This window comes from Sordaria macrospora, chromosome 1 (genome assembly GCF_033870435.1).
Source record: "Sordaria macrospora chromosome 1, complete sequence".
Taxonomy (NCBI): domain Eukaryota; kingdom Fungi; phylum Ascomycota; class Sordariomycetes; order Sordariales; family Sordariaceae; genus Sordaria; species Sordaria macrospora.
In genome coordinates, this window is record NC_089371.1 from 1,851,146 (window position 1) to 1,863,464 (window position 12,319).

Consider the following 12,319-nt stretch of genomic DNA (forward strand, 5'->3'; position numbering starts at 1 on the left):
TTGGCCACTTTTTCAGGATCCTGAAATTCTTCCAGCCAAATCCATTCATCAACCCTTTGCGATCCTGAAAAATTGCACGAACCATTTCAGAGCCAAGAAATTTTGGACCAACCACAAAGCGTGCATCATCCCAAAGTGGGTATTTGGAGTTCAGGAAAGTTCAGAAGCCATTCAGGACTCGGAAAGGTACTTCGAACGAGTGACTTCGTTCAAAATTTAGCCCATCTCGAAAGGAAGTACCTGGCACGAACCACAACCGTTCAGAAACCAAATTCAGGAGCGAGTGAACACGCTCTGAACCGCCCAGATCGCCAAACGGTGCGGCGCATGTTCCCGGCAGGCAATGTCAAGCTGCAGCATTATGGACCCTTGCACTGTGCCTATAGCATACATGTAGGTTGTTGGGAAGACCACCACTAAAGCCATGAACATCAAAGGCAGCATTGTCAACAGGTTGACAAAAACAATCAGTCCAAGCAACAGGCAAGAAACAAGTACAGCATGTTCCAGAACAATAAGTCCAAAAGCGGATGGCAGAGAACGAATGTGTCGTATTGATTGAACGAGTGAGGTTACCACATAGTGTTGCTGCGCTTGCCCATGATGCAAAGCCGTCGTCAAGTGACGACAAAGAGAATCGAAAGCTCAACCAAAAAGCATCCTCCTATTTCACCAACCCCACTTCTTCCCATTGATCCTTTTACTTCATTATCTCGAGCCTCATTCCACCTCGTTGTCCCAGCCCCCTTTTTTTTGTCTCCAGCCATACCTCCGCTCGCCCCGATATGGGACGACTGGACGGTCATGGCAAGCATGCCGTCCATGCGTCTCCAAGGTCTTTGTGCCCTGACAATAGGGTGCAAAGCATACAGACAACGCTCAAAAGAACTTGCCCGGAATCTTTCCGGCCCCAGACTCCTGTCCGGTGCTCAAGATAGTCTCCAAGTCTCCACCAGCGATATATTGGACCGTCTCGCCGTCTCCCTCCACCATAACGGGGCGATCCAGGGCATCGAATCTTACACCCTTTCTCTTGGCCTGAACCCACTGCACCGAGAGTCTAAGCGCAAGGGCTCCGAAGCCCCACAAGAGACCGCCGACGGGGGCGGCCACGAAGGCACCGAACGCAGCCCAGCCCTCCTGGTACAGTCCCTCCTCGAGCAGCATCAGCTGAGCGCCCCTGTGGGCGTCCTTGTAGTAGATCGCGCCGAAGATGAAGACAGTAAAGATGCCGCCCAACCCGCCGACAACCACCTCAAAGCCGCGCCACCAGTAGCAGCGATCAGACAAGCCAATGACAAGCACCGGGATGGTGGCGGCAGAGACGAGATCAGAAATGAGGTAGATCTGCAGAATCGAGGGCGCCTTGATGGCGATCACCACGATGGGGATGATAACCAGAACCACGGCGCCGCGGATCCACCACACGTTGAGCTTGTTCCGGAACAAATCGTTGCTGGCGGTCGAGACCATGGCGGACTGAAGGGAGTCGAAGGCGGCAGTGCTGAGGGTGACCGACATGACCAGGACGAAGCCGACGACCCAGGCAGGAAGATTCTCGAGCAGGCCAAAGAAGGCGACGGAACCGGGGAGCGGGTTTTCCGGGTCCGAGCCGGGCCAGATGCCGGACCAAGCGGCGATGAGACCAGTGCAGCCTACCATGGTAATGATGATGAGGATGATAAGGGCGGCGAGAGAGATGCCGATCCATAGATCCTTGTCGGTCTTGGAGGCAAAGGTACGAAGCCAGAAGCTGGACTGTTGCGTGTTAGTCAAGTGACCATGGGCTGGTTCTTGTTCGCACAGGGGAGACATTACCAAAAAGAAGTCGTTCGTCAAGATGGCAACGGGGAGGATGTAAAGAAGCTGCCAACCCAAGAGGTTATCCTTTAAGAGGCCCGAGGGCTCAATGAGGCTGGTGTCGATCTTGGTCTCAACGCCAATGGCAATAGCTGCGACGACAATGAGTCCGACTACCATTGCTCCCTGAATGTTGTCGGTGATGAAAGAGATTCGGAATCCGCCCAAAGCTGCAGGTCACATCAACGTCAGTACACATCCGATGAATCGTCGGCTTCAAGACACGTACAGGTGTAGATAGTCGTGATAACACATTCGACAATGATGACTGGCAACCCGTGAAGGCCAGTCAAGACTTCGACAACCTGGCCAATAGAGGACAATTCGGCAACCATGTACAGGAAAAGCGTAACAAGCGTGACGAAGCTCAGGTACAAGGCCGTGACGGTTCCGTAACGCTGTCTAGTCCACTCTGTGAGGACGAACCCCTCTGGACATTTGCGCCTGATGATAGGGCCCAACGAGGCGAAGGCGAAGAGCGGGAGTGAGGAAGCCAAAGCGTAGACGAGCACGCCCTGAAGACCTGCCAATGTGGCAATTTCTGGATAAGTGAACAGCATACCAGATCCGAGAGCTGCGCGGGTTAGTTTTTCACACCCACAAGAGAAAAGGGGGAAGGGGGGGAGTTTGGGGTGGGGGTAGATCGGAGCGGCAGCACGTTTCCCACGCAAGCATTAACTTGATCGAGTAATTACGGTACAATCTCAGCTTCGTCGTCCAGCACGTCGCCAGATCTTCTCCCTGTTTATCCTCTTCATCCCCGAAAACACCATCGCCCCCGAGGAGATGATGGTATGAAGCGAGGAATAGAAAGAGCGGGAGGTTGGATCCAGACGAACAAGCCTTCGACTCGGCGCCCGTAGTGAGCCGCAACCTTTCATCTAACCTTGAGTAATATCCATAGTATCCTTCCTGACACCACCTGGGGAGAAGGTGCCAAAACGAAGACACGAGGGATACAACCTCGGAAGATGAAAAGTAGGTTGGAAACTGGGTGCGAACGAACCTATGCTGTCAGTCTGCTCAATTTATACCTCTCTCATCACCGACGATTCTTTGCTCGGGTTGAGCCTCTATTGTTAATATCGAGTTTCGAAGGGCTCGATCGATCGAATTTAGTTGTTGCCGGAATGCTGTGTTCGGTGCATTGCTACCGCTCTGATCTTCATGTTGCAGTAGAGGCCTCAAGTGTCGTCGTTGAGTGCCCCGTTGTCGCGTTGCGTGCTCTCACTCACCGGAAGCGATGAAGTTCAGAGCGAGCGGGATAGCTAAAAGAGAAACATGGGTGTTAGTCCCAGCTCAACGCACTTTGGGTGGTAACGAGGGTGTTGGAGAGTGGTGCGATGGCTCGGCAGAATAGAGAGAATTGATAATTTCTCTCGTCTGGGCATGGCAGGAATGTCTTCTAACCCGTCTGAGTCCTGTTGCCGGCGAGATACTCCCCCTTGGTTTGGTTTCTCAGCGTCCAGGCAACACCCGTTCCCATGATACTGCGAAGCGATGAGTCAGTACAAACGCTCCCCCGTATGGAGCTGGATGGGGACGGGATTTGGTGATTGTCATCTCACAGGAAAACACCCAAGGTAGTGTAGATGATGGCGTTCGACGCCTCGGTGGATGGTTGTCCCATTGTTCTGGTAGGATTCTGTTCGAAATGCAGACAGATTTCGTCGATTGGTGAGGACGGTGTTGCGTAGGAAAAAGTTGTTGAGCTGTCGATGTTCTCTTTTCTTTTACGCGAGATAGTGGGGCTTTCGGGTTTGGCTTCTCCGCAGAAGGAACGATCGACGCCTGTTCCGGGATGAACTCGATAAGAACCCAAGCAGAAACACACGAAGAAGTTAGGACAAGCAGCGAATCAAAGTCGAACCAACTAACAAATAGCTGTTCCCGCTATTATCGAAGTTGGACAGGCTCATTGTCCTCTCCATTTTCCGGCAAAGGGAAGTTAAATTCTCTCACGAAAGAGTGCACCGAGACTCGTGTAGCAGGGGGGTTTTTACGTACGACTAAACGACAGCCCTGTAGAAACTAGGACCCATCAGTCCTTGACCTTTGAAGCTCCGTGGGGGTTTATCCAGCAAGTCCAATACCACTCTTCTCTTCTACCACTGCCGTCGTCATCGGGATAGGCCTGGAACATGATGGTTGTCGAAGTGATTGTTTAGGTGGCTTGGTGCGTGGGGGCGAGAAATAGGCGACTAACAGAAGAGCACGTAAATTACCAGCAAAACTGTTAGAAGAGTGTGTCGCTTGTCCACCTCTTGTATTCGTGCAAGCAGGGCATCCCTGGAGGACAGGGAGGGTGATACAACTCTCTTTCTGCATTAGCTGAGTGGTAAACTTTCCTCACGAACTTCGCGGCTCAAGGCGGTTCATCCGGTTGGGAGATACTGCCTCGCATAGGTACTTCGATCAGCAACCATGAAGATCAGCCACCCCAGCGCTTGCCTTGTTCACGTCACGGTACATACGAGCATAGCTTTTTACTACTCTGTTGAAACATTTTGTGATGACGTCCTGGGTCATGATCACCTTTGACTTTCTCTCAACAACGAAAAAAGGCTCGAGGTGCGGAGAGTGCAGTGTTTAAACGGAACAGTTGCTACGCGACAAAGGACTTGTTCTTTTATCTATTTGGTCTGGGACACTATCTCAGATAATGTGGAAATGGTAGCAGTCGAGTAGCTATGTGACAACCAGATACGAGTCTTAACCAGGACACGGAAGCCAACTCTTCCTCTGCTTCCAAATACACGAGATTGTCGACATTTCCCAACCATATTCAACCAGTCTCCACGTGTGACCTGAAACTACTAACTCCAACATTAATCAAACAAATCCAGGCGGACGTTGTCACCAGACTGCGCCAACCACCCAAACGTACTAACGATCATCGAAAACAGCCAGGTTAGACCAACCATTCTGCAAACTAACACCAACCGAAAAAGAACCAGGGTATAACCACCAAGCGCCGAAACCAGCACATGCTCAAGTCGCTGCAAATGACCTTGTAGCCCAACTCCAAGGGAGAACGACGCAATAGGTAAAACGCCGAACCCAATGCCTTTTAAGACAGCATGGAGAACTCCAAAGAAACTGATTTGGAGCATCAAAATATACCAGCAAAGTCGTCAACCCAAAATAGAGAGGCCCCGAGTGTTGTAGGCACTGTGGAAAGCTCACACCCTAAAGCGACAACAGAGTCGGCAAAAACGGACCAGTCGAGATGGCTCACATCTCCTCAATAGACCGAGGGATGCGGCGCAGCGCCGGGGATCCAAACGGCACAGTGCTGTCCCGTAATGGGATGGTAGGCGAAGTGCGAACGCACAAAGCCACGCGGAACGCACTCGAGGGGGATGGGCGGCGCGAACTCAGGAGTCCAGTTATGCATCACCAGGTCGTGAGGAGCCTGCTGGACATTGGGAGGCAAGATCGGGCCAGTGCCGGGCATTCCAGTCATGTAGGAGTGCATATCCCAGTCCGGAATATAGCCGACGTGTGGGTAGCCGGGCTGGGGCTGATCCCAAGAGGTGATGGGCAAAGGCTCCATCGGGTGGATGGGCCTTCCGTTAACGTCAGCTGTGGGATGCGGCAGAGCTGTAAACTGGGGTCTCGGAACGACGCTGGCAGAAGGTCCTAGGAGAATACCAGCGGGGAGGTTGTTGGCAGAAGTGGCATCGCCTTGAGCGCCATGTGCACCGAAATTGGGCATCGACTTGATCGGCTTGACAGCAAGCGGCTCTGCTGACACATTCTGGATAGCAGAATCATCCAGGGCAATACCGTTCGCGCGATGGAAGCCATGAGTTGTGTGGACATTCCCGCGCTGAGGGGGAGATCCTTCCGATGGGTAGGCTAGCAACATTGAAGTTGGCTGTGGAACTGAAGCCGCCATCTCCGGAACGCTCGAACGTTGCATGACAGATCTGTGAGCAAATGTGCTTCTCGATGGCGTGTTAGGGGTGCGGGGACCGCCTTTGAATGTGTCGGAAGAGGCAGGGGACGAAACCATGCGACGAGCACTCTTCGTGGCCTTTCGTTCCACTTTCAGCGGATGGCCGCGCAACTCATACCCTCTCTGTGCTCAATGGTTAGCAGCCACCTCATGATTACGCTGGAAAGTAATACTCACGAAGCGCCTGATAGCTTCATCGGGTTCGCCAATGTTCTCGTACTCCACAAAAGCATAGAACTGCTGACGGGCACCATAGTAGGAATGGCCGTCCTTCCTCACGATGGTGCACTTTCTGACCGTGCCAGCCTGGCTGAAAAGCTCACCGAGCTCTGCTTCATCGATATCACGCGGCAAGTGCGCGACATAGAGGGTTTGTCGATCAATCTCATACTGCTTAAGGAACTCCTTGTTGGGGTCCCTGGGCGGCGTGATCGAGCCCTTCTGCTCATCGTAGGGTACAATCCGATACTCTGGGTTCTGCTTGGCAACCTGAAAAATTGAGTTAACATCTTATCCCAGCAGGGCAAACCAAACAGGAGTGTAATACATACAGTTCCCATATCGCGAGCTGGGTCGAATGTCGTGAACGCTGCGATGACAGTGGCAGGAAGCCCGAGTGCCTTCTGACGCTCAGTGGGCAGCAAGTAGCACTTGCTCAATTCTCCGTAAGCTTCGAGCACGCGCATGGCTTGATGGACTGTGATGTCCCCATAATCACGTCTGTTGATTGCGTACGTGCCTGTGTGATCGTCAGTATGCGGATATCCAAAGGGATACATTTGAAGGGAACAACTTACGGTTCGCTTTAACCATCTCGGTCCGGCAGGGGCGACCAAGAATCATGATACCCTTTCCGTTGATCACCGCATCCTTCGCATGGTCCTCGTCCTTGTTAAAGTGTTAGATAAATCTTTCCACGGAGACGAGGAAGATCAACGTACTGTATACTGGCAGAAGGCAAATGGCATATTGGAGGGGTCGCGGCGAATCTTGACATATACCACCCCGAAGCAGCTGAACTCCTTGGTAACTGCAGCATGAAGATCATCATCCTCCCTAGCTTCGGGGAGGCTGAGCCACAAAATATGTTAGCGGATGAAGGCGGTTATTCCAAAGATGATAACCTACTTTGCCACAAACACGCAAGCGCTCGGGGGGTAAAGGTATTGAGCGTCGAATGTATCACCTTTCGGCGTGGAAGGAGGTGTGTTGTTGACCATGGTATACGTGATCCGGGAATGCTCTCTGGCGGGCGGGTCCGGCTCTACGAAGGTGACCGAACGACGCAGCATGTTCGTCTTTGGTGTGTTCGCAGAAGTCATGATGCCATTGGGGTAGCTCTGACGAGTGGGCGTGACGCTGCTGTACTGGCCTTTGTTGCCTCCAAACTCAGAGGCGTCAGACGGGGTGTTTGAGCCTCCGCCATAGTCTTGACAGCCAGAGTTAGTATGCACAAAAGCGTGATAATCTCCTCGAACAAACACCACTCCGCAAACTGCCTTTCTCCCACAAGGCCTTTCTGATACCCTCGCTTGACGTGAATGCTTTGAGACCGCCGTGATTGCCTTTCTTGTTTCCATTGATGAACAGATGTCTGAGCTTGCTGAGTATTTGACATGTGCCTGTTTTGGTATCCTAACGGGTGCCACCCCGTGTTGATGTCTTTAGCATCTCAAGGGATGTCACTCCCATTTGTGTACCTGGTAGCCTGCCGGATGCCACTCCGTTTCGTTGCGGTCACTGTCCTCGCTCAGGAAATCTGTTCTGGTTTGTCCTTCTCTTTCATGGAGGAAACGCCAAGCCCATAGCCTATGCGGCCATGTAGTCGCGGGCAAAGGTAATCGACCCACACGAGGATTGACTGAGTGAGAAGGAGCAAACATACCGATTGACGACTCTGTTGAGAAACTCAACGATGACTCGTCATCGTGAGTTGCCATTTCGTTGTTAATGACGGACGGCATTGGGGGATTGGTCGAGATCAAATGCCTGTGTGGTCTGCTACGAAAAGTGTGAGCACGCTACTTGCACGCCGACAGGTCGGAAAAGAAAGGTCAGAAGAATCAGATCGCGAAAGTTAATGGCAATAAGGTACGCGCTGAGCCGGAGGTAGGATTGGGGTGGGAGGAGTAGTGTAAATGCACGACAAGACATGAGAGGAAAGAAGGAGAAATGTCCAATGACCCAGACGGAAGAGCAGAACTTGTCGACGAGAAGATTATTTTGGGAGTGCGGGGTTCATTTACGATGTCTCGTCCCTGTGCGCGGCAAATGTTATTGCCGACACATGGAAGGAGCGCTTCCAGATGGAAACTGACGTGGAAAGGGAAGGAACGGGAGAATCCATTTCTGGATTTTGTGCGAACAGCACAACAAATATCGGATCTTGGGCCGGGCTGGTAAGATCAAACACCAGGGAATTTAAATAACTTACTATTTCTTGCACCTTGGGAAAGCGAGGTGGTTGATGCTATCTGCGAAAGCTCGAGTTGAGCGCCTAGTGGCCAGCTGAGTTGCGATTGGAAGTGGTCGACGCCGCGCAAAAGCAAGCGTTGTTGAAGGCCGGTGGGCAGTGACTGGTAGAGTAGTGCGGCAAGAGCTTGAATCCAAACCGCGATGGGAGGTGATTGTAGGCAAAGTTCCGCTCGTGAGACTGGTAATGGCAAGTGAACACTCTCTCCAAAGAATTCGAAGTTGACGAAGGGGAGAAAGTCTGGGTAGGAAAAAAGTCCAAGGGTCAGAAAGAAAACAAAACTAAGCCACTTGGGAAGGGAAAGGGTAGTGGATCCCAAATCCAACCGAGACGTACCTATTGTGGCTTTGACTTCCAATAAACGCCCTTCGTTGCTTATCAATAGGGCTGGGTTTTTGCACTCATTGTTTGCTTTTCTGATACTGCCCTTGTGGGTATGGCCACCAAGGTCCTCGAGAAATTCGAGGCCAAATCGTGCATGACGAGGGCCTAGATCGCTGGATTTGGATACGCTGCGTATTGATACGTCATTGCTTTGGGATGACTCGACAAAGTTGAACCGGGAAGCTGATCTCCTTGGAAGCCGCCGAACAATGTGAGAAGAAGCCCCATTCAGATATTATGATTGAGGAAGAGAGAAGTAAAAGGAAGATGTCTCTGAGAAGAAAGGAGAGTAGGAAGAATAAGATGAGGGGAAAGTTATCAATTATTGGTCAAGCTGAGTTGAAAGCGAGGGTTATCTTGCCTGACGCTGAAGTGACCTTCAGCTTGGAAGAGAGGCGGAAATTTGCGTTCATCCCAAACCACCCGCAATTTCAAATATTATTGAGCAAGTACCTAGTACTTTCCGATGTCTCACCGTGATTTTTGATCGGGGATGCAGTGCCAGACTGACCGTCAATTTGCTCGTTTAAATCCGAGGGCCGAACTTCATTTCACGACAGGTATATGCGAGTTCCAGGTCTGACCGGTGAAAGCCGAAGTGTTTGACAGGTCTCATGAGATACCCACAGCTTGATGGGAACGAAGTTTGTTGTAGATCATCGTTAATTTTTCAACCCAAAGTTGCGGGTTAAAAGGATCAGATAGTAATGCCAGCGTCAACGCCGACTTGGTGAAGAATTTAAACGACGACGATCCAACACGATAAAAGCAAAACAGTGAGGTAGAGCGTCTCGGAAGCACTCGAGAGGGCATCACGACAAAAAAGAGTAACATGAAGGTCACCAGCATCGAACTTGCAAGGCGAAGTTGAACGGTACTAAATGTACTTACTAACCTTTAGTAAACTACCGGTCTGAGGGTAATCCATTAAATCAGTTGTTTATCGGTGAATTTAAGGGCAGGATCGCGAGGCTACTAGGCCGTTACAGCTTGTGAAACGCAATCAGGCCCGTCGGTTTGCGGGAAAGCGGATTCAGATGAAGGCATCTCCAACAAAATTAACCGGTCGAGATGTCTGAATGACGGTGAGCTTTATCGGAAGAAAAGAGGAGCGGGGAATATTAACCAGCCGAAGCAGATCGCTCGATACTGGAAGAACTCTACCAGACTGAATAAATATTCTCAAAATCCTGGTCCCCCTCGGTGATCCCGACAGGCTGTGGATTACTTTCGTCGGGGTGTTGGAAACATTCGAGGAGAAGCAGCCGTACAACCAAGGATGGCCATTCATGAAGGATGTGGTGTATGCCAAGTTATATGTCAGCAGTTGAGAAACCTTTGGTCAGGTGTAGTGGTCGAGGAATGAGCGACATGAGAGTAAACAACTTAAGGTTCGATGACTGATGCTGTCGAGAACTTCGGCAGTGAGCTCATTTCTGGTCCACAGACTGCAAGTGCAGACATGAACGCAGCTTTGCAACATAGTGAAGCACATTGATTTGCAAAAGTTGACACGAAAGGCAGGGGAATTTTGTAAGTCGGAAACCCAGTTTGAGCGATGGATGTTGTTTTGTTCGACCACTTGATGCGATGTCGTCGCGGGAGGCCAGGGATCATTCGGAAGTTGCCGATGAAAAGCGGAGCCGCATCCACGTATGCGAGTAGTGCTCGATAGAAACGGAAAAAATGACATTTTTTCACTTTCTTATTGATACCGGAATCCCTGGATTCCTGGTATCGTTGGCCATACCTGGTATTATAGCTTAGACTAGTCATGACAGCCCAGATTAGCTGGGCTGCCATGGAGGCTCTGGTGCCTGCCCAGCCGTTGCCTAGCTCGCTGCGCTGCATATCTACTGCGTGCAGATGGCTGGCTGGAAGCCAGGCTTTTTTTCTGAGAGAATCTCTCTTTTAGCTTTTATTTACATACAATATGGCCTCACTCTCGTGACCCCCTGTATTGGATGTAAATCACTGAATTTTCGTATTACTTATAAATTTCTGAAATTACTGCTAATTCAGCAACTGTACACCCAGTCCGTACACCTTCCTACTATATGGAAAAAATTTTGGTTACTCGATTGTTATTATTTCTTTACAACCTACGATGAAAGTTTTACGAAGCTAGCGATCTTTTATTATTATTCGTGAAATTTCTCTTAATGTTTTAAACTTATAAAGACACACGGGCCAACCACAAAGCTGGTAGCACAGATAGCCCAATAAGGCTAGACCGCGTAACGCTAGAATAGGAAAGAGCTCACAGGATAACAAGGCTCGCGCTAATCAGAGTGAGCCAGACACACCATTATGGAAGTGACTGTCACAGGTTGACATTGGCTATATAGTGTGCATTCCGAGTTCTGCCTTGCAAGCAGAACATCGTCCTATCTTTTGTAGGTTTGGCCGTCTGGGCATGTGCACCCTAGCCTGTCATAGTATGTTTTGCTTAAACGGTGGGTTCGATTCCCGACCGTGGCAATTTCGAGGGCGATTTTGGGATACTCTTGTCGGCACTTAGTCGAGCACAGCTCCTAAAAATGCAATGACAATTGAGGACCATGTATGCAAATCGAAGAGTACCGAAATGCCACGTATCGGCCCATTGGAAAATGTCCAACTTAGCGGGAAGTTGCATTTTCAGGTAGTGCTATATAAGCTGTCGCATTGCGATAAATCCTCCGCGACATTGTCGCCCTCGGAAATGGGGCCGGGGCCGGGGCCTTATCTTGGAGATTATTGAAAGATAACTTCGCTTTAAGGGGAGGTAGTGTCACAGGTTGACATTGGCTATATAGTGTGCATTCCGAGTGCTGCCTTGCAAGCAGAACATCGTCCTATCTTTTGTAGGTTTGGCCGTCTGGGCATATGCACCCCAGCCTGTCACAGTGACCTCGTAAAACCCAGCACCAAATACTAGGAGTTCACGATTGCGTGAACATTCGGAAACAGATATCTCGCAGAGGGCGAGCAGGTATAAAAGGACGACTGGAGGACTCAGATTGTTAGATAGTTCAACAGTAGTTAACAAACATTCAGACCATTGTCACCATTGAGACTAGTACGCAAGCATACTTGTTGTGAACCCTTTGGCTTTACTGAACGACTCTGATAGTTACTATCTTCAGCTATTTCATTTAGGCAGATCAGACTGCCATTTGTCACACTTAATTATTATTATTTTATAGCAATAATACCCCTTCTACGTTAGATAAGAAATGAGGATACTTATAAAGAATTTACGCTTGTTAATAAACCGAATTGCTATAATTAAATTATATAATATAATTGCCATAATTTTTGTTTAAGTTTTAATATAATCCAATTACGTAATTATTTTAAGAATTACAAAAGTAATGAATTATACTATATTAAATGAGAAATATAAAATTACGAAGATATTTATAAATATACAATTGTAGTTACTAATTGTAAGGGGTACAGCATAGTTGACACAGATGCTGGCCAAATGAATCGATAAGGTTCTACGAAGAGAGAAGGGGAGAAAAGGGCACCCTCTGGGCAGTCTGGCCAGCTGTCTTAAAAAGAGACACGTGCGCGCGCACAGGCCAATGTTGCCTGCCGCGAGGGTAGAGCACTCGCCTGGCAAGATTGCCAGGCATTTCAGCCGCGGGCACTAG

At 49.8% G+C, this 12,319-nt stretch overlaps 2 protein-coding genes across 2 annotated transcripts; both read right to left on the reverse strand.

Annotated features, from left to right (window-relative positions):
• Positions 1-534: 534 nt before the first annotated feature.
• On the reverse strand, positions 535-3,570 carry SMAC4_05421 (uncharacterized protein). Its single transcript, XM_066090287.1, has 6 exons — positions 3,429-3,570; positions 3,271-3,350; positions 3,096-3,128; positions 2,090-2,434; positions 1,819-2,030; positions 535-1,758 (listed from the first exon to the last, which is right to left on the reverse strand). The coding sequence occupies exons 1-6, from the start codon at positions 3,488-3,490 to the stop codon at positions 880-882; spliced, it is 1,611 nt and encodes a 536-aa protein (XP_065945530.1). The 5' UTR covers positions 3,491-3,570; the 3' UTR covers positions 535-879.
• Positions 3,571-4,866: 1,296 nt separating this feature from the next.
• SMAC4_05420 (uncharacterized protein) lies at positions 4,867-8,557 on the reverse strand. Its single transcript, XM_066090286.1, has 7 exons — positions 8,256-8,557; positions 6,950-7,822; positions 6,763-6,892; positions 6,619-6,709; positions 6,373-6,560; positions 5,999-6,310; positions 4,867-5,944 (listed from the first exon to the last, which is right to left on the reverse strand). The coding sequence occupies exons 2-7, from the start codon at positions 7,399-7,401 to the stop codon at positions 5,105-5,107; spliced, it is 2,013 nt and encodes a 670-aa protein (XP_065945531.1). The 5' UTR covers positions 7,402-7,822; positions 8,256-8,557; the 3' UTR covers positions 4,867-5,104.
• Between the last annotated feature and the right edge of the window lie 3,762 nt (positions 8,558-12,319).

What these genes read in the sequence shown, in the direction of transcription:
- SMAC4_05420 (XM_066090286.1), bottom strand. Translation starts at nt 7,401, where the DNA reads ATGGAAACAAGAAAGGCAATCACGGCGGTCTCAAAGCATTCACGTCAA. An exon ending in CAGCTCGCGATATGGGAACT is followed by an intron (nt 6,311 to 6,372) that starts GTATGTATTACA and finishes TCAATTTTTCAG; the next exon opens with GTTGCCAAGCAGAACCCAGA. An exon ending in ATGAAGCTATCAGGCGCTTC is followed by an intron (nt 5,945 to 5,998) that starts GTGAGTATTACT and finishes CATTGAGCACAG; the next exon opens with AGAGGGTATGAGTTGCGCGG.
- SMAC4_05421 (XM_066090287.1), bottom strand. Translation starts at nt 3,490, where the DNA reads ATGGGACAACCATCCACCGAGGCGTCGAACGCCATCATCTACACTACC. An exon ending in CGGCAACAGGACTCAGACGG is followed by an intron (nt 3,129 to 3,270) that starts GTTAGAAGACAT and finishes TTTCTCTTTTAG; the next exon opens with CTATCCCGCTCGCTCTGAAC. An exon ending in TATCACGACTATCTACACCT is followed by an intron (nt 2,031 to 2,089) that starts GTACGTGTCTTG and finishes TGTGACCTGCAG; the next exon opens with CTTTGGGCGGATTCCGAATC.